The following is a 25,944-nucleotide window of genomic DNA, read 5'->3' on the forward strand; positions in this document are numbered from 1 at the left end:
GCCATGGCAGGGGGTGGAGCTGGATGAGCTTTTAGTCTCTTTTAACCAAAACCATTCTGCGTTTCCCAGAGGAGCCGAGTCGTGGCGCCGGGGACGAGAAGATCTCGATTGCTTCTCCTCCTCCTCCAGAGCACGACTACAACCAACTCACTGCATAGAGACAAATCCCCGAGTCACTTGCACCAATTTGAGCGCTCTTTATTCCTTTTTACACCTCCTCCCGCCGCAGAACCGCGCGAGGCCGCGAGGCCGCCGCCTTCCCCTCACACTGAGGGGAGGAGGAGGGAGAACCGACGGCCCCAAAGGGGGCGGGGCGCCGCGCGCGCCAGCCGCCGCCAGCCAATCAGCGCCGGGAGCGCCGCCCGCCCTCCCTGACGCACCGCGCTGCCATTGGTGGGAGCGGGCGGAGGGGGCGGGGCCGCGCGCCCGCCATGCTGATCACGCTGTGCTACCTGTACCTGTGGGCGCGCTGGGGGCCGCGCTCGGTGGCGCTCGTCCGCAGCACCGTGCGGAGGCTGCACCGCTCCCGCTGCTCCTTCACCTTCTGCGCCCGGCAGCCGCAGCCCGAGGAGCGCGTGTGCCTCCGCGTCGGCGGGAAGGTGTTCTGCACCGGCGAGGCGCAGGTAGAGCCGCGGGGATGCGCGCGGACGCGGCGGTTGCCGCGGTAACGGGGATGCGCATCCCGCATCCCGGGATGAGGTTGGGGTTGGATTTTAGGGCTTGGTGGCCGAGCAGGGGTTTGGGATTGGGAAAAATGACGGGAATTGCCAGGCGCTGTCACAGCCAGGGGAGAGGAGGAGGGGACAGCCAGGTAGGGAATGTTAGTTCAGGTGTGGTTCCCTCTCCTCGCTGCTTGGTGGAGCTTGTTGGGATAGGGAATGGGCTGAGAGATGCTCTGTGTGCTCCAAATACATACATATATATACATACACATATATATATGTATATCTGTATGTATGTGTATATGTATTAAATGCAGCTTTGCAAGGACAGCATTGGTTATAAGCTGGGAGAACTTGGTAGAATTTCACAGAATCACAGAATGGTTTGGAATGGAAGAGAACTTAAAGATCATCCTGTTCCAAAGCCCTGCCATGGCCTTGGACACTTCCAGCAGCTGTGCCAGCACCTCCCCACCCTCCCACGGAAGAATTTGTTCCCAATATTCCATCTAAACCTGCTCACTTTCACTTTCAGGATATTTCCCCCTTGTCCTGTCGCTCCACCTCCCTGGGAAAAGCCTCTTTCCATTTTAGCAACATACTTTGAGCGCATGCAAGGCTTTAGTCTAAAAATATGTGCTGTGTGTGTTCAGGATTCGTGTTGGGTTTAAAATGTTGCTGGATCTGCCCTGGAATGTGAACTGAGCCTTTGGTTACTGAGAGCTGGGTGCTTCTCCCCGTACAAAATGTTGTTTTTAAGTGAGGAAAATGAGGTGGAAAATGAAAATCTCGTTTTTTCCCAAACGAGCAGGGGTGGGGGAGGATGTGGCAGCCCATGACAGTGGAAAAATCCTGTGCTTGAACCAGTTCCACTTGGCACTGCTGGAAGCAAAACTGAAAGTGAGCTTGCTTGACTTTCAGGATTAGAAGTGGAACTCCCCTGGCACTGCCCCCAGCTAGTCTGAATTATTTAAGTGAATGTTGGATTTCTCTAAGTTTGTCACTAAATGCCAGAGTTGCTCTGGGTAAGGCTCTTCCTGTGCTCTGCCTTTTGCTGATGTTGGTGTGTGTGTGGCTGGGAATTGCATCAGTTGTTCCAGGCATTGCTGGGAAGGGATTTTTATGGAGCATGTCAGTGCCTAAGTGCTCTTCAGGAAGCAGAGAAGCTTTTCATAAGTTCAGTGGGTAAAGAGAACATTTGCAGTGAGGGAAAACAAGATTAGAAATGCTGATGGAGTTGCTTCTATTTAAAACTAGTTTTTTTTTTTTGCTGTTTAATGTGCAGATTATTTCACACTCCAGGGCGATGGTGGCAACCTCAGAATCTTTCTCAGCCAAGTTAAATACTTAATTCACATTCTGGTAAAGCTCTCAAAAACAAAACAAAGCTGTGTTTAGGGGAGTTCTGCCTCAGTTACCCTGGATTATTGTTCTGTGAAGAGGATTTCAGCTGATTTCTGCTCTTTGCTCCACTCCTGCCCCTTTCTGAAACAGTTTCTCCTCAGTCCTTGCACAGCCAGCACATTTTTTTCTGTCTGCAGTGCTATTCATGCAGACTGATTTTATAATCTCCTTGGTTTATTGGGAGCTGGAAGCCCTCTGGGGAGCTGCAGCTTGCCATGAAGTTTGGCAGAGGCTCAGGGCTGTTATTCAATATATTTTTGTCTCTTTAAAATACATGGCAACATTTGAGAATCCCTGGGGCAGCTCCTGCTGTGCTGCACCTCGTGCTCTGGCCCTGCATCACTGGGGAGCTCTTTGCATCATCTGAGAAGAGATAAAAGGTTAATTAAGATTTTTTTTTTGGCTTCTAGGCAGCCAGCAAAGCTCCTTTGCTCTCTCAGTAGCTTGCACTGTGATCAGTAGCTTGCTGAAGACACCAGCAAGTCATAAATCACAACCTGTAAAGGCTTTTTTTGGTTTGATCTTTGGCCAGATGGGATGTTTAAAGTATTTTAAAGCTTCCTGAGCTCAGTTCACTTTCCTTTGGGAGAAATCAGTATTTGCTTGTGCAGCTTCTGTGCTCACCCAGGGTGGTTGGATCAGTTAATCCCCCCAGAGCCTCAATATTCTGTGGTTTCATGTGAGGTGTGCAGCAAGGAACACATTTCATGTTAGAATTTAGTGCCAGAGGGGAATTCTTTCCTGCTTCTACATGGAATTACTGGAGGTGTGTGCTCATATTATGGGAGAAACAAAAGAGTTATTTCTAATGTTTGCCATTTTTAAATGCATCAGACAAATTAAGTTCAACTCTAAATCTACATAAAAATTAAAGATTGATGTAATATTTTACTGTGAGGTGTCTCAAATGTGTTTGTTGCTCTGTTGATTCCAGGTTTTGAGCTTTATTAGTTCCTTGGAGAGGGCAAGAGAGGGAATCTTTTGTAAATTGAATGAAGAAAACTTTTGTCCAATGGTCTGCTGAGTGGAGGATAGAACAACTTACGGAAAAATGCTTCTAAATTAATTATTTTATATTTCATGAGTTTCATTAGGAATTTTGATGCATGAAGGATTCAATGCTCAGTGTGGATGGCAGAGGTTGTTCAAATGTCCCCCAAGAGTCTCAGTGCCAGTGGCTCAGGGGTTTTGTGTTCCACTCTCTCTTCCTGTAAAGCTCAAAACTGGATTTTGAATTGGCTTCAAAACGTGGCTTGTCACTTTCAGTTTTACTTTTACTGTTCCTTTGTAAAGGCTCAGATCTTTATCCCTTTTTTTGTCTCCTGGGGAATGTGAAATAATCATCACCCTTCCTGCAAGGCTGGAGGGTCGGATTTGAATTTAAGCTGGGCATAATTTAAAAAGGAATTCTTAAATCAGCTGCTTCCTGTACAGACTTATTTTCCTTTCCCATTTCTTTCAGTTCCTTGATGACTTAAACAGGTGGAGTGTTCTTCTGGCTTCCCCTTTTATCCACCCTGAGAAGTTGCTGGCAGCAGAGCACATTGCTTTTGTGACAGAGAGCATTTCTGCTCAGACAGAGAACCTGCAGAGAGGACCTGACTCCTCAAAGGAGGTGAGAAATTATCTTTGTTTCTTGCCTAGAAGGGGGCACAGATGTGTTCTGATGTTGTTGGAATAAAATCACTGTTAATAATTAAACTCTATTTTGTGTTTCAAACAGGCCCAGAGAGATTCTGTTGAGACTTTTCAGTAGCATTTTGCTCTGGCTGTGGGTGGGAATTGCCCTCCTGCTCTGGAGCTGGACTGGGAGAAGTTGGGATTGTTCAGCCTGGAGAAGAAAATGCTCCAGGGAGAGCTCAGAGCTCCTTCCAGTTCCTGAAGGGGCTGCAGGAGAGCAACATGGACAAGGGATGGAGGGACAGGACACAGGGAATGGCTTCAAAGTAGGGTTAGATGAAATATTGGGAATTAGGAATTGGTCCCTGGGAGGGGCTGGGATGGAATTCCCAGAGCAGCTGTGGCTGCCCCTGGATCCCTGGCAGTGCCCAAGGCCAGGTTGGACATTAAGGCTGGGAGCAGCTTGTGCAAAATCCTTCTCCTGCTTTTTTTGAAGCCCCTTTAGGCACTGGAAGGTTGTGAGAGAGGAGAGATGGATGTCACTGCCTGCAGGGAGGAGCAGAAAAGGGAAGATGTGCTTGTCAGGATTGTCTGTGCAGGCTGTAATAAAACATCTGGGCTGCCTGCTGGGATTGCAGAGCTCTTCCATGGGTCAGGCTGGGATCCCCTGGGGCCATGGATAAGGTGCTGTCCTGATGTCCCTAAAGCACCATCTGTCACTTTTGCTTCCTGGAATCAGGTTCAGCCTCCTTGGAGCTCCAGGAGGTCTCATCCACAGGTGCTCATGGCCTGTCTGTGTTTCCCAGGTCACTTTTTCCAGGAGCTGATCCAGCATTCCCTGCTGGAGGGAACATGGGGAGCAGAGGGGTTGGTGAGCAGATGGATCTGGGGGCAGGGACAGGTTGGGGATGGGCTCAGCCCCAGGTTTGGGGCTGCAATCAGGCTCTGAGTGCCTTCACCCCCTGCCAGTTCAGAGCATGGATTTGGATTCTGTGAGTCAGGAATGGTCTCCAGGGATGCTGCCTCAGGGGAAATCCTTGGTTTTGTGGAGCTCCAGAGCTTGGTGGGACCTTTTCTGCTCAAATCTTGATTCCACTGGGCACACATTTCCTTGGAGAAAACCTGCATTAGTTGCTTTGGAAATGATTTTATTGCCTTTGATAGGTGGAATCCATCCAGGTGGGCTCTGCTTCTGTCTCTTGTCTCAGAGTCCTGGGCCAGCTCAGATGGAAGATTCTTATTTTATTTTTACTTTTTGTAGCAGAAAGATCCACAAAAACATCTGCATTGAAGCTTTAATTATCTATTCTTTAAGGGGTGTTTGTTTTTTTTTTTTTCAGTCTTCTTGCATTTGCTTTCATTTTCTTTAGGATGGAAAATTTTGCATTCTAATGTGGACATGAATAATTGATTTAATTTAGAAAGCTCAGAAATGATAGTCCAGGCAAAAAAAATCAAAACTGAAGAGGGAAAGGACTGCTGGTTTATTTTGTTTATAGTTCTTCTGTGTGAACACAATAAAGTGCTCTTAATTTTGGTACCTCTGGTGTCACCATAGCCAGGGGCTGTGGGAACACTTTGCTTTGGGGGAATTTCTGGCCAGAAAAGCCATTTTTTGCAATGGAAAAAAGCCATTTTTTGTAGGACTATCAGTGACTGGTGAAAATGAGGGGGACTCAGGAGTGTGAATAATTTCTCATCTCTTGCTGAGAGCTGGCCTTTCATCCTTCATTCTGACAGAATTTTGATTTCCAATGGTGGCAGGAAAGCTGGAAAATATTCCCTGAGGGTTTTTGCTCTGCTCTGGAGCCAGTGGGTTGTTACCTGAGCAGGATTTTAGGGTCACAGGTTTTGGCAAGAGTTTTACTTTGTGAGGTACCCCTGTACACTTTATCTGCACTATGCATTTTACATCTGAGATTTTACTTGATGCCACAAATTAAAGATCAAGAGCATCAACAGATCTTCCTCGCAGTTTCCAGGTGTGGGTTTTATTTGTGTTCTTTGGATAAGAAAGGATATTTAAATACTCTGTAAATTCTAAATTCTCTCACCCTCCACCACAGGCAGTCACATTGAACCTGGGACATGCTCTGGTGTCACATAGCTGGAGTTTAACCCTAAATTTAAAAGTGCTAAAAACCCACACACTGCTCTCCTTTTTCCTTTTGGAAAGGGAAATTTTTCACTAAGACTTAGCAGAAGTCATGGATCAGAAGATACCCAGCCAAGTTTCTTATTAGATATCCCAAGGCCATAAATATAAATATAGATTGAGATCCCACGTGCAGAGCTGCCCCAGCCCTGCAGGAAACATGGGGAGAGACAATTCCCAAGGGATGGAGGGACAGGGAATGGCTTCAAACTAGGATTTGATGTGATATTGGGAATTGGGAATTGTTCCTAGGAAGGGCTGGGATGGAATTGCCAGAGCAGCTGTGGCTGCCCCTGGATCCCTGGAATGTTCAGTTCCAGGTTGCACATTTGCATTTGGAGCAGTTTGGGACAGGGAAGGTGTCCCTGCCATGGCAGGGGTGGGAATGGGATGATTTTTAGGGTTCCTCCAACCCAAACCATTCTGGGATTCTGTGACTGAATGGTCTCATTTGGGTTGTGCTAATCACAAATTGTCCTTGAGGATGGTTTAGAAAGGAGCCAGAACCATTAGGGTTGTTTGTTCTTTCTTCTTGTTGCCTTGGGAAATTCCACAAAATAAAACTTTGAGCTGGATTCTCTTGGATATTGTGTAAACATTTAAAAGCAGGAAATAAAAAGGTGAATTTAGCTGATGGTCTAATTATGAACAGGTAGAATAACTGACAGTTTGTGCATTAAAAACTAGATTTTCCTTACTCCAATCAGTGTTTTACATTTGGTGTGGTGATGAAAGGTGAAACTCAGGGAAGTGTGTCAGAGTGCTGCAGTTGCTCTGTTGGAATTGCACTTTGTCTCCCAGTTTTTGGAACATGGCAAAGGCTGATTTATTTTTTTTTAGGTCATGAAGGCAGGTGCTGCTTCCTTGTCTCTAAAAATTCTTTCATGGGAGAACAACAGGTTTGTGTATCCTGTTGTGTCTCCTGCTTGTGCAGTGCTTCTTTCCTGGAAAAAGGAATTTATTGTTGTAGATAAACATCTTGAACCCTCAGGGTTTAGTTGATGCTTCTGATAATTTTCATTAAGCCCTTGAATTTTACTTCTGTTCTGTTTATCAGCATTCTTGCTTGGAGTTTGTGCTGAAGGAAAGAAATCCAGGGAGAATTTTTCTTACAGAATGTGACAACACTCTGCTGCCACTTTGGATGTTGCTTGGAGCTTTTTAGTGCCCTGATTTTTTGGGAATGATTCCTTTGCTCTCCCACCTTGCTCCCAACACTTGGATGTTGTTCTCTTCCATCAGGGCTCAATCTTTGCTCCCTCCCTCAGGAAATTGAGTTGAACACAATTCTCCTGCACTTCCCTCATGCAAACACAATTTTATTGCTACTTGGGGATGTTTTCCATAACCTTTCCCAACTGAAAGCCATCCATATGCTCTGTTCTAGATTGTCAAGTGGTCAGACTTTTGTTCACCCTTGGCCTATAAACCTGGTGAACCTTTTAAATTAATTGCTGAAGCCAGTGTAGATAATTTCAGTAGCCTTGGAATAGCCTTCCTGGAAGACAGGCTGCAGATGGATAACGGGATGGTGCCACACAGGATTGTTTGTAAGTATTTTTTGATCTTTTTTTTTGATAGCACAACATGATTAGTTGATGGTTATTTTAGGACTCTGCACATAGTTTTTGTACCTACCTGAAAAATTGGCATTTATTTTGGCAGAGTTTTTTTTTCCTGTTGGGATTTCAGGCAGCTGATCCCTCTGGAGCTCTGCTTTAATTTAATAGGATTGTGGAATGGTTTGGGTTGGAAAGAAGCTCAAAAATTATCAATTCTCACCCCATATCATTGACTGGGACCCCTTTCTGCTATCCCAGGTGCTCCAAACCAGAAGTTATAAAATATTTTCTCCAAGTCTTGTCTGTTAGATTAACAAATTTATTAAAAAACCACAAAAAAACCCCCTGCAAAACTGGAAGTTTTTTAGCAAATGTTCCCTTTGTTTTCCTCATATTTGAAATTAAAGTGTATCCAAACCTGAACACGGATTGAGAACAATTTGGTTGGGCTTTTTTTTATACTTACCTGAAAAATTTGCATTTATTTTGGCAGAGTTTTTTTTTCCTGTTGGGATTTCAGGCAGCTGATCCCTCTGGAGCTCTGCTTTAATTTAATAGGATTGTGGAATGGTTTGGGTTGGAAAGAAGCTCAAAAATTATCAATTCCCACCCTATATCATGGACTGGGACCCCTTTCTGCTATCCCAGGTGCTCCAAACCAGAAGTTATAAAATATTTTCTCCAAGTCTTGTCTGTTAGATTAACAAATTTATTAAAAAAACACAAAAAAACCCCCTGCAAAACTGGAAGTTTTTTAGCAAATGTTCCCTTTGTTTTCCTCATATTTGAAATTAAAGTGTATCCAAACCTGAACATGGATTGAGAACAATTTGGTTGGGCTTTTTTTTATACTTACCTGAAAAATTTGCATTTATTTTGGCAGAGTTTTTTTTCCTGTTGGGATTTCAGGCAGCTGATCCCTTTGGAGCTCTGCTTTAATTTAATAGGATTGTGGAATGGTTTGGGTTGGAAAGAAGCTCAAAAATTATCAATTCTCACCCCATATCATTGACTGGGACCCCTTTCTGCTATCCCAGGTGCTCCAAACCAGAAGTTATAAAATATTTTCTCCAAGTCTTGTCTGTTAGATTAACAAATTTCTTAAAAAACCAAAAAAAAAAAAACCACCCTGCAAAACTGGAAGTTTTTTAGCAAATGTTCCCTTTTTTTCCTCATATTTGAAATTAAAGTGTATCCAAACCTGAACATGGATTGAGAACAATTTGATTGGGCTTTTTGTTTGTTTGTGAGGTTTGTATTTGCTTTGCTGTTTTTTTTTATTTAATGTAGATCAGAGTGCACTGGCAGAAATTAAGGAATGACAAAATCAACAACATGTAGCTGAAGTGCAAGAGGACAGGAATATTCTCCCAAAAGAATCTGCTGGGAAATTTTGTCTCTCTTGGTGCTTTTCTGCATAAATATTCCCCCAAGGAATGATTGAAACTGAGAATTTCCCTTTTAAAAATGTTTTTTGCCTCCTTTTTCTTCCAGGCTTGGGGGGGTGGGGAGGCTCTAGATGGAATAACAGAAGTTGGAAGCTGTGAAATTCCCTTGGGATATTAAAAATAAAATAAAATCTTGCTTTATATTTCTGCTCCAAAGGGGATGTAGTTTCATAAGGAAAGGGATGGAAGTTGGATCTGATGTGTTGCAACGAAATTTTGTTAATCAAGTTTCTCCCTGAATTAAAAGCATAATAGATTTATTTGGTTTTATGTGAGTGGGGAAGGATTCAGTAAAATCTTTCAGATTTTGCCTTGAAGTGTTTTCATGGCTCAGCAGCTGAAGAAACCCTCCCTTGTGAAGAGTGTTTTATCTCTCCTCTTTGCTCTGCACATTTCATGCTGGCAATAATCATCTCTGCTCTTCTCTTCTCACTTGTATTTCCTATGAATTATCTTGATTTCTATCAATTTCAGGGGAAAAGGGGAATTTTTAACAATTCTTCTTATTTTCTTGTTTTCCCTTGGATTCTTTAGCTCCCAAATCTTTCTCTGGGTGGGTCTCTTTCTCTTTCTACAGACTGAAATCAGTTCAAATATCTTTTTACTCCCTTTTCTTGTGCCAAAACTTTATCTGCAGCCTTCAGCACTGCAAGGGATGTGGTTCAATATTTTATCTTGCCCAATACCATCACTTTATTAGCTTATTTCAAAATAGTTCATTTCAAAACAGCAGCAAGTGATTTTAAACCCTGCCCTCCTCAGAAGAGCAGTATTTTTCCAGAGGTATTTTCTTTTCTTCCATTTTGTCTTTGGATTTATGGTATGAGTGCAAACCTGTGTTGTTCTGGGAGGAACAGATTTGTTGTGTCAAATAAGTGAAATTCTTGCTGTTACAGAGCATTTGTACTGAAATTAAATTCTGTTGTTAATGATGTTTATTATAATCTTTTTAATCTCATTATTCTAACCCTTATTTTTTTTTTGTATCCTTTACCTTTTCCAGCTGTCCATTTGAAGGAATCTGCTCTGAAGGAGTTGACAAAGGAAAAAGAGGTGAAAGAGAAAAGCAGAGACATGGATGCTGTAACTCCTGCAGGGAAATCAGGATCAGGACGAGGTGAGGAGGAGAAATCCATGAAGAAAGAAGAAGAAGAAAGGGAGCAGGAGGAGACAGGAGCTGGGGACCATCACCACCTGCACCTTTCCAGCTGCCAGGAGTGCCTGCAGCTGGAGAACAGCACCATTGAATCGGTGAAATTCGCCTCTGCTGAAAACATCCCTGAGCTTCCTGATGACTGCAGCAGCAGAAGGGAGGAGAAGGAGGAGGAATGCCTGGAAAAAGGAATAAAAAGGATAAACCTGGCTGGGAAACCCCCTAATATACTGATTTATCTGGGCTCTGAGGCTGCCAAGGAGAGGCTTGAGCAGGTGAAGTCGGTGCTGAGGGAATGCATTGATGCTGAGAGCTACACCATGTACCAGCTGCAGCAGGAGCAGGTGCTCAGGGACCCCTGGCTGGAAAACTGCCTGCTGCTGGTCATTGCCACAGAGGAGCCCATTCCTGAAGGCTGCCACCAGCAATTCATGACTTTTCTGTCCAAAGGGGGGAAGATTCTTGGTTTTTCCTCGTCCTTCGCGTTTGGGGGCGTGCAGATAAAGCAGAAGAACAAACTGAGGAAGGCTGTGCATGAGCTGGTGGTGTGTAAAAAGGACAGCAGTGAGGTGAAGCTGAACCTGCTGGTCAGTGGCTGTGTTTTTGAGGAAGGGATGAAGGGAGATTCCAGCAGAGTGAAGGTGCTGAGTCGATTAAATAATGCTGATAAAGACATGGTTATTGTGCATCTGGCTCATGGGAGCAGTGGAGGAGAAGCCATCCTGTGCCAGGTACTGTGAGCAGGGAAGAGTTCCCTTCCTCATTGCTGTGTGGTGTGCAATCCTAAAAAATTGTTCCCATTGCATGTTCTTGGGGTGCCTGTCAAGGGGAGGTGTGGGAATCATGGATGGGTTGGGTTGGAGGGACATTGAATCCACCCAGTGTCACCCCAGCCATGGGGACACCTCCCACTGTCCCATTGCTCCAGCCCCAGTGTCCAACCTGGAACTGAACATTCCAGGGATCCAGGGGCAGCCACAGCTGCTCTGGGCACCCTGTGCCAGGCCCTGCCCACTTTTCCAGGTGTAAATGGATGTCCTGGATGTCCAAGGGATCCAAGTGCAGGGTGGGTTTCACTTGGTGTTAAAGAATGGGAATGTCACTGTGTGGAAACACCTTTATTTTCACCAGGCAAGATCACACAGGGTGGTAAAACAAAGAACAGGAATTTCATTCATCAATCCATGCAAATATCTCCAAGAGGGTGGTGCCAGGTGACAGCACAGACTAAACCCCAGAAATTTCCAGCTCCACCTGAGGAGGAATTTCCTTCCATGGAGGGGGCAGAGCCCTGGAACAGCTCAGGGAGGTGCTGGAATCTCCTCACTGGAGACATTCCTGACCCAGCTGGATGTTCCTGTGTCACCTGCTCCAGGTGACCCAGGGGTTAGGCTGGATCATCCCCAGAGGTCCCTTCCAACCCCAATTATTCTGAGATTCTCTCATTTCCAGAGCAGAGCTTTTCCTTTCTGCCTGTTGGAAATGCTACAGGAATAAACCTTGAACAGATTTTGGGAGGTGGGAAATAAATCCCACAAAAATAGGAAATGTAGCACAGCAAGAAGTGCAGAATAAACCTTGCTGGAAACTTTTTTTGTTTCTTGAATCCTTATTTAGGCTTTGAAACTTTAAATGTTGAACATTTTGCACCTGTCAAATAGCTCAGAGAATCTGGGAGCTGGAATTGGGGTAATCTAGGATGAGGCAAAATCATTAATTCCACTTAAAAATAGTATCTTAGGAAATAGGTGCCTCTGCAGTGTGAGCTCTGGTTAAAAAACCACCAAAACAGCCAAAGAAAACCCTCAAAAAATAAAACAGATAAGTTCAAGTATTCTTAATTTTTTTTTTTTTATTTTACCTTCTGGATAATGGATGAGGAAGCTTCCATGGGAAGGTAAATGTTGGTCACTGATTATTGAGATTATTTAACTATTCCCAGCTAAAGTTTTGAGTGATGGAAAAGCTGATAAGAGGTACCACAAAGTCTAGAAAATAAATCTGCCAAACACATGGAGAAAAAGCAGAGCAAGATTTATTTTGCAAGATTAAGGAATATGAACAAACTTTATGAAAAGTTCTATTTTTACCAATATTTTAGGTGGGGAACTTTCTCAGGAGCCCAGAGCACTGAAATTTAACTCCTTGGGGATCAGGTGTCAAGATTCTTGTAGCAGTTATGGAGCTCAGAAATATTCAGGGGATTCTTATTTTTGTCTTTTTTCATCTTAAATCTGCTGGATTTTAGACATTGTAGAATATTTTTTGGTTTTTTTTGTAGGCAGCTCTGCCACCTATGTGCTGGTACTGCTAGAAAATGAATTTGATTCTGTCCTTGCAAATTCTGCTGTGCTGGACCCTTTAATTTGATCCTCCTGCTGTAATAAAACTTAATATTCCAGAGGTTTCCCAGAAAAAAAAAAAAAAAAAAAAAAAAGGGCATCAGAGAGCAGAGCTTCAAAAATCAGATTAAAAAGATTAGTGTGACATTTTATAATTCTAAATGACTTCCAGTCTGGATTTGAAAAGCCTTTATTGTTTCCAGGGGACAGGCAGTGACATCAGCCATGAAATATTCTGGAAGATTTATTTTCCTTTTTTTTCTGTGCACCTCTGGTGGGTGGGTGTGTCCTGCTTCCTTTTTAATGTAACATTTTTTTTTTTACAATCATGGAATGGTTTGGGTTGGAAAAGATCTTAAAATTATCTCATTCCATCCCTGCCATGGGGACACCTCCCACTGTCCCAGGCTGGAACTGGGCACTGCCAGGGATCCCTGAATTTCAATGAAAATATGTAAAATACATGAAAAAAACAATGAATTTTTGCAAAAATGGAAGAAACAAAAATAAGGATTTAATTTAATAGCAGTAAATGAATCTGCAGAGAGCACAAGGGCTTTGAAATATCTTATAACACAAAAGGAAAAGAGAAAAAAGAGCCAGAACAGGAGGTCTGGGAAGGATTTTTTTCCTTCTTGCATTTAATTTCATTTTTAAGCATCTGCTTCAATCATGAGGAGTGATTTTTCTGCCAGGTGAGAAAGTAACAACATTTTTAGAGTATCCATACTGATTCCCACTAAATTCACATGACTTCCTTGAGTTCTCCATCTCTTGTACAACTTTTAAAAAGTTCTTCCAATTTTAATAATAATTTTAATTTTATTTTAATTTTAGTGTGTACAAGCCAGAATATGTCCAAACTTGCTGTTGGTTCTGGCAGACTTGAAAAGAAGAATATTAAATTTCAGTTGTTAAATACAAGTTTGATCCAGCAAAATTTTATTAAGAAAGGAAATTTTGGGTAGATTTCAGAGGAAATTTTGGTGTATTGACAGCTGTGATCCCTGAATTGGAAACTGATTTTATTTTTTTGATATTTCCTGCCAGGCCCATTTGGAGCTGGACAGCAATTCCATGGATGTGCAAACTGAAGAGGATTTTAATTTGCTCAAGATGAGCAATTCCAAGAGATATGAAATTCTGCAGGATTTCCTGACGTGCCTTGGGCTGAGTTGTGAATTGAGTGAAATTCCTGCTTTAACTCCCATTTATCTGCTCTCTCCTGATGAGGTAAGTTGAGATTAACCCTGCCAGGGAAATTCTTAAATTCTTCAGGTTCTCTTAAACTCTGGTATTTTTGTTTGGAGGGTTTTCAACAGATATTCCAGGTAAGCAAAACAATAAAATTTTTAATGTGTTGTTTAGGAGGAGTTCTGAATTTCACCATGCAGGTTAATTTTACAATATTTCTATATTAGTTACATTTCTGTTAAGAACTTTTTAATGCTGTTCCTTTTTAAGGCTGTAGTGAGCCACAGAAAAAACTGCTTTAAAAAACTTCTTTCTTTTCAATCAAGATAAAAAATTTCTGTTGTGAATTGATTATCTGTGTGGCAAAGTATAAACAAAACTAAAACCCATTTCACCTTTCTGACTTATATTAAATATGCTCCAGACACAAGAATTGATTTATTATTTTTGTTCTCCTCTTTTACTGTTTTTTTTTGTCATAATTGTTTCTATCCAATGCCTTTGGACTTTTCAAACATGGCATAAATTAAAATTCAGCTAATTTCAATCCAAACTTGCCATCTAGTGGCATGTTCCAGGGTTGCAGACCATCAAGTAATGATATTTTAATTGTATATTCTCTAGTTAAAGTTTATACCACTTTCTATATATATATAAAGTTTATACCAAATAGTTTTTTTTAAGTTTAATAATAAATTCTATTAATAAACTATTTTATTCCTAAACTTTATTAGTGGTTTAATATGGTTTTAATTGATTTATTCACATATTTTAGTGGTAGTTTTGCTGTTTGTAGTTATTGTTTTAATGTCTTTTCCTTTAGCCATGATGTAATTCCAGAATCCTAAGTAAAAGGAAATTGCAACCTGTGTGTAACAACAGTTCCTAATGAAGAGAGAGCAGATTAAAATAAATAATTTATGTGTCAGAGTTCAGATTTCTCACCAATTATTTCTTTTCCTCCATCCATCCTGTTCTCCTTGCTTTCCCAGGAGATACCAAAAATGTGAATTACTGGGGGAAATCCTTAATTATATTGACAGCAAGTGATTTTGGGGTGATTTTCTAAGACTTCCCTGTAATAAAAATGCCAGAATGAGTCAATTAATGATCAAACAAGGTCCTGTTAACAGATCCAAAAATAATGACAAATACTTTTAATATTCCTGAGATTGGCAGCTCAGGGGTGATTCCTCATCCCCAAACTGGAGTTTCCATTGGGTTTAAAACCTGCTGGCTCCCCTCACCTGCTCAGATTTTTCTAATTGATTTTAGGAACCCCAAACTCCTTTTGCTTATGAGGAAGAAATAATAATTGGGTTTGCTCTGCATTTTCTATTCCATTAAGGAAAAAAAAAATAAAGCTGAGGGGGTTTTTATTGGGTAATTGTAAAATTCTTTCAATTTTAAGTGCTGGTTTGGGGAGTTCTTTAATTTACAGCAGAGCTGTCCCCTGTTCTGGGGGGTTTCCTTGGTGCTTCTTCTATTTTTTGTCACTTCAGAACTTTCACCAGACCTGTTTTCTGCTGCATTTTGGTCATCAAATAAAATTCTAAACTTTATTCAGTGAGCAAATAGCTTCTCCTGATTTTCCCTTTGCTTAAATTGCTGGACAATTTGTTTTTCTGCATCATTGTTGAGATGCTGTTAATAACCCCATGCTGCTGATTGATATAAATGTTATTATTAAGGATTTAAGATGTTCTTTTCCACTCTGTGAGTCTTGCTTGGTGCCTTTTCAGGAGTGGGTTGGAAATTATTTTCTTCTCCTCCTTAAGATTCACATTTTGAAGTTTTAATTTTCCTTTCATGGGCCTTAAAGCCACAGTCTTGCTGCATGGATTAAAAAAAAAACCAACAAAACATGAGCAGAACACAAATTATTATTAATGCTTTAATATTTTCAATTCAAATGAAAGCTCTGCTGTCTGAATAATGGATGTTCATGTCCATCTTTAAGAATTTGAGTTTTTAGCAGGGAGAATTCTGCCACAACATCAAAGGCAGCGTTTGGATGAAGAACAACTGAAATGCTGGTTAAAAACTTAATTACATCTACACAACTTGATTATAAATATAATTTTAGAGGCCAGTATTGAAGCCAAAACCCAGCACCTTTGTCTTTTCTTTTCTTGCTGGGCTGCAGAGCAGTTTTGAGCAAATGGAGGGGGAAATTCTGTGTCCCTGTGGGGAGGGGGGACTCAAGTGTCCAAAGCTCTGGAGTTTTGTCTGCCACATGTTCAGTGGCAGCCCCAAGCATAGAGATCTGATTTTTTCTGCAGCTTTGCCCTTAAACTCTCAAATATTTGCTCTTTCAGCCATCTCCAAGGATAGTTTTTCCAGACATAAATGCCAGGATTGTGTTTTATGGCTGGGAGTTTCAGGGTAGGTTTCAAACTGAGGATTTAACTCCTTGAAAAATAAAGTTTGTCCCAGTGGTGATTATTCCCATTAGGGATTGTTACACCCACACATTTGCTCATCTGAAAATTTGAGTGAAAACTCCTCAGGCTGGAATATTTTTTTTTGTGTATTTGAGTAACTCAGTAGCTGGAGCTGAATCAGCTCAGAGCAGATTTTCATGTCTTGATTTTGGGGTGGCATCATCTGCTTTGAAATTCCAGGTCCATTATGTCAGCCAAGAAAATGTGGAGTTACTTTATCCTGAATAAATCTTCCTTTGAGGATGGGAAATTTGAACTCTCAGCTAACACTATAATGAACCCTGATTTCAGGGTACATTTTGAGACAATTGTTGCTGAAATATTTCCATACATATTCATGGGTGTTGTAGGACTTGAGATTCAGCTTCAGGGTTTGTTTTTTTTTTTAATTTTCAGTGCTAGTTCAAGGGTAGTTACACTGAAACTCCAGAGTTTTTGTTGCTGTCCAAGTTTTTGGTTTATAAGTGAAGTAAAAATGTTTAATGTGCAAAATGGGAGATTTTCCTGTTTTCTCTTATCCTCAAAGCATGAGCATCATCCCTGCTTTACAGACAGCAGAAAAAAAACCAAGAGCTCTTTGGAATTATTTATTCCAGAAAGAAAATTTGCTCCTTTCTCTGGCTCAGAATTAACATGAGAGCTGAGTAAAATATTAAATGAGCAACAGGCTGTGAGAGACTTGAATAAATCACTAATAAATCATTGGTGTCTAGTATTTTTTACTTTTTTATATATTATGTGTATTAATTGAAATGAGAACTTGAAAAGCTTTTCCCAGTTTGTTTCTTGGCTAGAAATGAAAATATCTTTCAAGGAAAAGTAGCTTCAAGGAAAAACAATTAGATGAAGCAGTATCAATGCATCTATACCAATAAAAATGTGTATTTACTGAAGCACCTTACTGCTTTTGGGGAATGGATTTAATGTATTTGTAAAACTCCCCTGAAAGACTGATAGCTGTGCAATCAATTAGAAATATTTGTAATTTAATTCCATGGATTTGGGGCTCTTTTCCTTAATAAAAAGGAATTTCTTGGGCTGCAAGGCTTTGAGTTGCCTGTGCAGGGAGGGGGGGTTTGCATTCGCTGGTTTTGTGTTTTTTCCCTCTCCCCTCCTCAAATTCACTTTTGTTTCTTCATAATAAAAACTTGCAAACCCACAAGGGCTACACAAATCATAAAGCAAATTTTTTTTCAGTGTTGCCATCCCAGGATGTGTCAGTGTCTGGATTCTGGTCATAATTCCTGCTGTTTGCCGAGTGTGGTTCTGAAGGGAATTGTTCTCCAAGAATGTGGTTTTTGACAGTCTATGCCTCATTCTTTTCCTCTTTTTGCTTCATTAGCACTCAGGATAATGAAATTATGTAGGGATTGTATCCAAATTCAACAGTTCAGAGCTGCTTTGGTCTGGTTTTTGTATCTCACTGATATCTCCTCTTGTACCCAAGTGAGGATTTGTACCACTTGTCAGACAGTCCCATGGTGGAAGAAATTTTCTGTGTTTTAGCATCTTTTTATTCTTTCTCCCCAGCCTTCCATTACTCTGCACATTTTTATTTATTAGTGTAGATTCCTCATAGAACTGTTGGTTCTTGAGTTGAATTTGTAAACTTTTGGGTATTTGGTAGAGGTGAAAGCTTAAAAGAAGCTGAGTTTGTGGAGCAGGTTTTGCACTAGTCCAGGGCAGGATGCTTTTCACTGGTACTTCTGTGCCAAGGCAGCCCTGGCAGTGAAACATGAGAGTGACAGAATTCCAGAATCATCAGGGTGAGAAGAGACCTCCAGGATCCCCCAGTGCCACCAGCATCACCCCAGCCCTGTCCCCAAGGGCCACATCCAGCCTGTGCTGAGCACTGCCCCAGACAGTGACTGCAAACCTCCCTGGGCAGCTCATCCCAATCCTGACCACTCTGCCAGGGGAATTTTCTTTCCCAATCTCCACCCTGAGCCTGCCCTGCTGCAATTTGAGGCCATTTCCTCTGCTCCTTTCCCTGCCCCTCCTGTCAGGGAGCTGTGCAGAGCCACAAGGTCCCCCCTGAGCCTCCTTTTCTCCAGGCTCAGCCCTTTCCCCAGTCCAGCTGCTCCTCCCAGGATTTGTTTTCCAGCCCTTTTCCCATCTTCATTCTCCTTTTCTGGACACAGACAAAAAGTTTGTTTTTTTTTTCAGAACAAAACAATTTTTCAAGGCAAGATGTCAATTTAATGTCCCTCGGTAATTCAAGCAGTTCTTTGCATTTGGAGAGAGCCATGAAAAGGACAAAGGACCTGGAAGGGGCTGAGGGAGCTGGGAAGGGGCTGAGCCTGGAGAAAAGGAGGCTCAGGGGGGACCTTGTGGCTCTGCACAGCTCCCTGACAGGAGGGGCAGGGACAGGAGCAGAGGAAATGGCCTCAAATTGCAGCAGGGCAGGCTCAGGGTGGAGATTGGGAAAGAAAATTCCCCTGGCAGAGTGGTCAGGATTGGGATGAGCTGCCCAGGGAGGTTTGCAGTCACTGTCTGGGGCAGTGCTCAGCACAGGCTGGATGTGGCCCTTGGGGACAGGGCTGGGGTGATGCTGGTGGCCCTGGGGTGGCACTGGGGGATCCTGAAGTTCTCTTCTAATCTTGATAATTCCATGATATCAGGAATAGCAATAGTGACTGCAAGTAGAGGTCATGAGGATAATGATGATGACTAATGACACAGTTTTAAAATTTTTCAAGAAAATTTTCTTGGCTGTTTGTTCACAGGCTTTTAAACCAACCCTATAGTGCAACATGGCTGTGAAACTACAAAAGACTTTTTACTGATTTGTGAGACAAAAATTCGAGTGGTCAATTGAGAGATTGTTTATCCTGGTGGGAAACAGGATTTGAGTGACATGAGTTTGTTCTTGGTGCCTCCTGTAAATAGATGAAGCAGGGCAGGGCTGGATGGGATATAGGGAATTAGGAATTGTTCCCTGGGAGGGGTTGGGATGGAATTGCCAGAGCAGCTGTGGCTGCCCCTGGATCCCTGGAATGTTCAGTTCCAGGTTGGACACTGGGGCTGGAGCAATGGGACAGTGGGAGGTGTCCCCATGGCAGGGGTGGGAATGGGATGATCTTTAAGGTCCTTCCCAACCCAATCCATTCTGGAATTCTCTAATTATTACAAGGCTGGGTTATCTCCTAATTTGTTCACTCTTAAAGCCTTTCTCCTGGAGCTGTTTTTGAAGGAAAAGCTGGGATGCTGCAGGTATTTCCAGTGCAGCCACCAGTATTGACCAGTGTCCCTGCCCAGCTGAGCTACTTCAGTGTTGTCCTTCTGTTAAAATCACCAGGAATCTCTGCTGCTCCCAAAACTCTGGAGGCTTTTCCTACATCTCCTGTAGTGAGGGGAAGGTGTTTGCCAGCAGGGGACACTTCTGAGCTGCATTTCAAGGGGAAAAAACAGGGAAGGGATGGAAAGCATTTTATACATAGTGTGTTGTATATAGATTTGCATGAAAATATCTTTGCATGTTTGCAGCAACTGCTCTGTATAATATTTCCTCAGTTTTAAACCAGCCTTTGAAATTCCACAGAACTGATGGCATGTAGTGTCAGACTACAGTAAAACATTTCCAATTAAGAGATCTTGATGGGAGATGAAGGGAATTCCAAACGTGGAGCCAAGTAATTCCAGGTGGTGGTTAAAGATACCTTTTCCTATTTTTCTGTTTATCTTCAGAGAATATTTCCCCTGTATTTAGAGGAGAGGGAAAGAGAAATCTGGCAAACATTCCCTTTATTTTACACTTCCCTACTTTCAGATTTTGTTTTCTTTCTTGATGGCAGCAAACATGCTGTTCCTGTTAAACAGGCACGAAGCACATTTGTAGGCACATAATAATGAACAGCATTCTTTGCATTATGGTTTGTAAACAACTTTTGGGCAGTGTATTGATTCAATAAATGTTTTGGGGGATCGTTTGGAAAATGCAGGAAGCTTTGAGGAGTGCAAGAAAGTATGTTGTTTATAGCAATCTCCATAAAAAGGGTCTTTATGCTGCTGTGAGAACTAAAAGTTAATGCCTTTTGTACCGAGTAGCATTTAATCTTTCTGTGGAGTTAACTCTGATGTGGAATTATGATGTGCTGGCATCTGACCAAAGTGCCACTCATGGAATTGGATTCTCTCATGTTTCAAGGCTGGCTTCCAGTCAGTGTGCATGATACTTCACAACCACTTTCTTCACCAGGCATGTTCCTTCTGTACTGGAGAGAATGGAAAATTTCATTATCCCCCCCAGAATGGCTTATGTAATATATATATTTAAAACATTTGTGATCTCAGACTGCTGCTGACTTCTCCCTGTTGAGATGGCAGAGAGCAGCACCAGGCCTGAGCATTTCTTGAGTACAGGTTACTCAGCACAGTGGTGGGGCTGATTTTTCTTAATTTCAGTTTTATCTTGGAGTTTGTAATGGGGATCTAAACTTAAAAAGTCAAACCCTGTGTGGCAGATGGATCCAGATTCAGCTGTCAGTTCTGCCTTAGTTGAAGTGGCTGGGTGTGGGTTTTGTTTCAGCACTCCTGCTAAAGCCTTTGGAGTCAGGGCTGCCCTGGAGCAGATTTGGGAGAGCAGCAATCCCTGACTTGTGACAAATCTGCAGCCATCTGACCTCACTGGCAAAGATCTGACAAAAGTGGAGGATTTCCAAACATAAAAAAAAAAAAATATATAAAAAACCCTTCAAGATTCCCTGCCTGTCCAGCTAATTTATGGAAGTGAGACTGGGAAAATGAGAGCAGGCTTGGCATCAGCTGGAGCCTGAGATCCTCTCGAGTTACCATTGCTCAGAAATGACGCCTCCTTCCCACAATGGGAAATTGTTGCAGTTCTTGTCTGACAGTTTCATTAGGGCTCCTTTTGTAGCCTCACTTCTAAGCAAATTATGGCCAGAATATATATTTAATTAACATGTGTTTTAATTAAAGGGGAAAGTTGAATAAATATGTAGATAAATCAATGTGTGTTACCAAGAGGGTATAAAAGCATCTTGTTATATTGCTCTACAAAAAAGGGAAAACTGCAAACTTCAGCTGCTTTGGAAATGCTGCATTTGCAACATTCAGGTCTTCTGAAAATGTGTTTTCTTCCTTTGACAATTCAGTTATGCAGTAATGCTATGAGAAAAAAAATTAAAAAGTCTACAATACAAAATTTATTATTGAAGTTTCTCAAGGTGGATTTATTTTTGAGAATTAAGATGGGAGTTTAATTAGAATTAATGATTTTAAAGACACTGTGGTGCTCTCTGAGTTTGTCCCTGGGAAGAGACTCCAAAAAAAACCCACATTATCAGGTGTGAGTTTTGCCAGCAGTTGATGGAGAAGGAGCTGCTTGGAGATTGCTGGGTTTCTCCTTTGACAGTTCATTTCCAGCAATGATTTCTGACATGTTGAGGAAATCACGAAATTCCAGGTGCAGGGGCAGTGGAATTTGGCATGTGCCTGTCTGGCTGACATGATGCAGTTCTTATAGAGTGAAAAGCTGATTAAAGAGCAGCTGTTAGCTGAAATCAGAGAGTTTGCTGTAGTTTCTACTGCAAGTGTCCTGTGAAAGCTCTTTTTTTTTTTTTTTTTTTTGGGGTTGCAGTGGGTGTTCCCAACAAGCAGAACATGTTCCACTTTAATAAACCACTGTACTCACTTGGCACTTGGGCTGGTGACATGAATGACAAAGGAATTACAGGAAGATTGAGGCAAGGTTTTCTCAGAAGGGAAAAAAAATAAATCAGAATGTATCTTGTGCTGTCTGTTTTCATGGTACATGTATTTTTCTTCTACCAGGAAAAGTATCCTGTGTACAGGGCAACCTGTGTTTTACAATTAGATAATCCTGAGCTGTTCTTCACAGGATGAGATGATTTCATTTCAGGAATTTCAGCTGGTCACAGTTTTATCCTAAAGGATCCACAGCAGGGATGAAGTTTGGTCCTGCACCTGTATAATTCTATAATTCTATATACAGTCTTGTGTATATGTGTGTTAATATATTTAAAATATATAATTATTTACATCTGTGTATCATTTTATTGTATTAGTCATATAGTCTACCTCAAATTTCAGAAATCATCTCCTTTCTTTATCTGTTACTAAATACATGAGATAATAAAAGTGAGTCAAGTGCCAGAGGAGACCAGAGAAGAACTCCAGCCCTGAGAAAAGTTGGGATGAGAGTTCTCCATGGGGTGTGTAAATCAGAGCATGCTCCTTGACTGATGAGGATAAGAACATTTTTTTTTTTTTTCTGGGGAGAGAAAAAAATGCAGGAGGAAGAGCTGATGGATGTGGTTTGATAGCAGATGAAAAAAAGCAGAGGCTGTGTGGGAGGAGGAGAGAGGGGAATGGGGCAACAGCTGAAGAGCAGAGGTAAGGAGTAAGATTGAACATGGAGAAAATAACTTTATTATTGCATTTTCTAGCATTGCCTCCAGCTGCTGGTTGTTATGTACATTTCTCATCATTTTAGCTATAAAAGTTCTGCTACTTTGGACTAGTAGTTTTGCTGAAATGTGGGACAAGGTTGGATTTTTACAGCTTGTTTTATTGAGAATCACTTTCCTGCTCTAGTGTGTGGTGTTTCTCAAGTCTGTACTAAACTGTGCTGCTGAATTTATCTAAGAAATGTTTCAAGAACTACTTCAGAAAACATTTTAGAATATACTTCTTAATTTGTAAAAAAACCCCAAATAAATGTATAATTGTAATAATAGCAACAGCCAAGCCTTAGCAGGATCAGTATTGAGATTTTAACACGGAAAAGAATATTTTCTTCAGTTTGAGAGTATTAATTGTAATAAATCTGTGATTTTTGCATATGGTGAGAACATAAATTTGGAGTTTAGATTATTTAGAAACTGAAGTTTTTTCAAGTGGCTTCACAGATTGCTGAATCTCAGAACATTTGCTGGACAAACAACCCACATGTAAATTTTTATTCAGCTTCTTTCCCTTGAATATAGATTTACTTGCAGAATTCCATTTTAACAACTTCAGACAAAGAGAAACTAAAGAAAAATAAAACTGTTTTCATTTGCTGAGAGAAAGAAAGAGAGATTATGGATATATATGGATATTAATGTGGATTATTGAACTGTTCACTTATGGCTCTTTTTTGCTGATTGTTTTTTGATGTTACACTTGCAACAAAGAAATTAATCACAATTTCTTTTTTAATTTACCATTCAACTGATGAACAGGTCATAATATAAGTAGAAAAAGTTACACTGGTCTCATTATTAAAATAATTGAAAGGAAAAGCAGCATTCAGCTGGAGAAAGTGTCTCATTCCATGAGCTGTGCCTGGATCTTCCCTGCTTATGGAATAAAGTCAAATTTTAGGAACTGAAAAACATCTTGAGATCCTCAAGAGTTTTTACAAACTCTTTGTTGGGAGCATGTCTCAGCATTTCCATGGAGTCAGAATCGATGCAAATTAATTCCAGGAGGTATTTCTGAAATTCTGCTGCAAGATAAGGAGCAATAATTGTGTTTTGATGCAGGATTGTCAAGATCTAAATAAAAAATTGCATCTGGCATGTTTTGACTTTAGAACTTATTACATGAAGTGAGCAATTACCCGTGCATTTTTCTGGTCTGGAAGATATTTCTTCCTTGGAAAATGGAATTGTTGGTATTAGGACTAGTGAATGTACCACAGCTCCCTGTCAGGAGCAGCAGCAGCTGCAGAGAGAATTTTGAAATGGATATTTTTCAATTTTTTAATTGAGTTTTAGGTGTTGGTATCTCAGTAGAATTGTTTGCAGATGGAAAAGAAAATACAGTAGCTGGAATCAAATGGTAATTCTTTTTTTTTTTTTTTTTTTTTGCTTCTTTGGAGAAAGAGGCACTTCCCCAAAGTTACCATAAGCAGTAATTAAAATTAATATTTGAATTTCTAAGGTTTTTGTTAGAAATACCTGGAAACATTTAAAACTTCTGCCTTCAGAGTATTTTTGTCATTATTTTAAATCAATGTAGTTGGGAGCTTTTTGCAATTATGGGAGGTTTTTCCTTCTACTGTTTTAACCATACTGAAATTAACAGCTATTGCTAATAAGACATTGATATTGAAACTAATATTAACTAATTAAAAAATGTGGGAGAGAAACTGTTGGATTTGGTATTTTGGTTTCTCAATGTCCAGAAAAGAGAAGGGTTTGCTTTTGGTGTCTCTGCTGCACTTTTGGAGGTGTAATTGGACTTTACACTAAATATTTCCAAGCTTTTTTCTACCCAGCACAACCCACTCTGTTTAATTAGCAGCCCAGGATGAGCAAATTAAACATTTTTGAGCTGTATTAAACTTCATTGTAATTATTGCTGCCCTTATTGCTCCATAGAAAAAAAAAAATCTCCATCTGTTCAAAGACATTTCTTCCTTTTAGAAGCATTTGATAATTTGCTGGTAGAGTTTAACTTTCACAGCCACTGTCCCAATCCTGATATTTTTTTCCCCACTGGTTTGGCAAACTGAATGTACACATCAAACTTCAAACTCCAAATTAAATAATAATTGTTTTGCTCATTCCCCAGGATCTATGTTCAAAAAACAGATCCAAACTGTCTTTATTTAAGCAAGGATAAATTAATCACTAAATGTCACATATTGATGCAGATTTTGTCTGGTTTGAGTGCATTAGTTTGTGTGCAGCTATTCTGGAAGTGCATTTTAAACTCCTTTGTGTTTTTTTGTTTTTTAATTTTTTTTTTTAATTTTAGTACTTATTGAGGTAATCCCTGAAACTTTTTCCTTCAGGACAATTCATTTTTAGAAGTTACCCATTCAGTTTGGGACTATTCATTTTAATATAGCAATATTCAACAAAGTTGGTTCATATTTAATCAGTTAAAAGTTTATCTTTGGAGTGGATTTGTGATGGAATTAAAAATTTTGGATCCTTTTGTGACACTAAAAAGAAAAATGGACAAGATCAGGATAGTCTTAGAAAAGCAAGAGCTGAAACAAAACCAGTTTTGGATTCAAGAATCTAAACAGAATGAAGCAAAGTGAATCCTTGCTTGGATTAATACAAAATTTTAGTGTGGAAAAATCATCTTTTTCAGGTGTGCAATTTAGATAAATCCTAAAAACCAGAAGTGAGAGCTGTTTGCAGGCACTGTGGTTTGATTTTAGATTGGAGTTCTCTTTGGGCTCCCCATGAAGTGTTGCATTTTGGATGAACTCCTGTCCACTCTGCTGGAGCACAGATGTCTGCAGGGGCAGGGACAGGTGGTTATCCTCAGGAAAAAAAACCAGGAGAATCCCAAATCCTGCAGAATAAAGAATGTGCCATTGTCAGAAATGCTCCTCCCTGCCTGTGTTTGGGTCTGCAGAACAATTCTCATGCCTTGGGTCTGTCTTTGTGGGTGTTTTGAGTGTCTCTTTTCCCAAAATCCTGAATTTTGGTGCTGAGTTTTCAGTTTGGGCACAGAAATCCAAATGTGGCCTCGTGGAGCAGGAGCTCGTGGTGTGTTGGACTTGAGGCAAACCCTGGGTGTGTCCCATAAAATTGGACCTTATTTTGTAGGTGTAAAATTAGTTTTATGCCCAACTTTAAAGGAGAAATTAAATTTGAGGCATTTATTTCTCCATTTCTCCCAGAAATACTTTCAGTTCCTACAGAGGCTCTGGGGCTCGTTCTGGGATCCTTAAATCCAAGGATTTGGTCTCCATCTTCCTGGGTTTCCTCAGAGGGAAAAATTTTATTCCTTCTGCTCTGAACAAAGTTCAATCCCAGCAGGAGAAAGTGTTGAATCTGAAAAGGCTGAAAAAGGAGAGAATAATGACAATGGGTTCAAAAGCACACAGCTGGGCTGGCTGTAAATGGAATTTTATCATCCATTCTCACAGCTAAGCCTTGTGTGAGTACTGGGTTAAGTGCTGGATTTTCAACCATGTTTTGTAAGAAAAATTTATTAATTTCTGATGAACTGGACATTAATGAAGCTTCT

At 40.9% G+C, this 25,944-nt stretch overlaps 1 protein-coding gene across 1 annotated transcript in view; it reads left to right on the forward strand.

Annotated features, from left to right (window-relative positions):
- Positions 1-411: 411 nt before the first annotated feature.
- HLCS (holocarboxylase synthetase) overlaps positions 412-25,944 on the forward strand; it is a 112,212-nt gene continuing 86,679 nt past the window's right edge. Inside the window, exons 1-5 of the mRNA XM_079312375.1 lie at positions 412-623; positions 3,529-3,681; positions 7,229-7,391; positions 9,855-10,735; positions 13,397-13,579. Coding sequence (XP_079168501.1) covers positions 432-623; positions 3,529-3,681; positions 7,229-7,391; positions 9,855-10,735; positions 13,397-13,579 — 1,572 coding nt within the window. The 5' untranslated portion in view covers positions 412-431. The remainder of the gene's footprint in view (positions 624-3,528; positions 3,682-7,228; positions 7,392-9,854; positions 10,736-13,396; positions 13,580-25,944) is intronic.

Source organism: Erithacus rubecula, assembly GCF_903797595.1.
Source record: "Erithacus rubecula genome assembly, chromosome: 1".
Lineage (NCBI taxonomy): Eukaryota > Metazoa > Chordata > Aves > Passeriformes > Muscicapidae > Erithacus > Erithacus rubecula.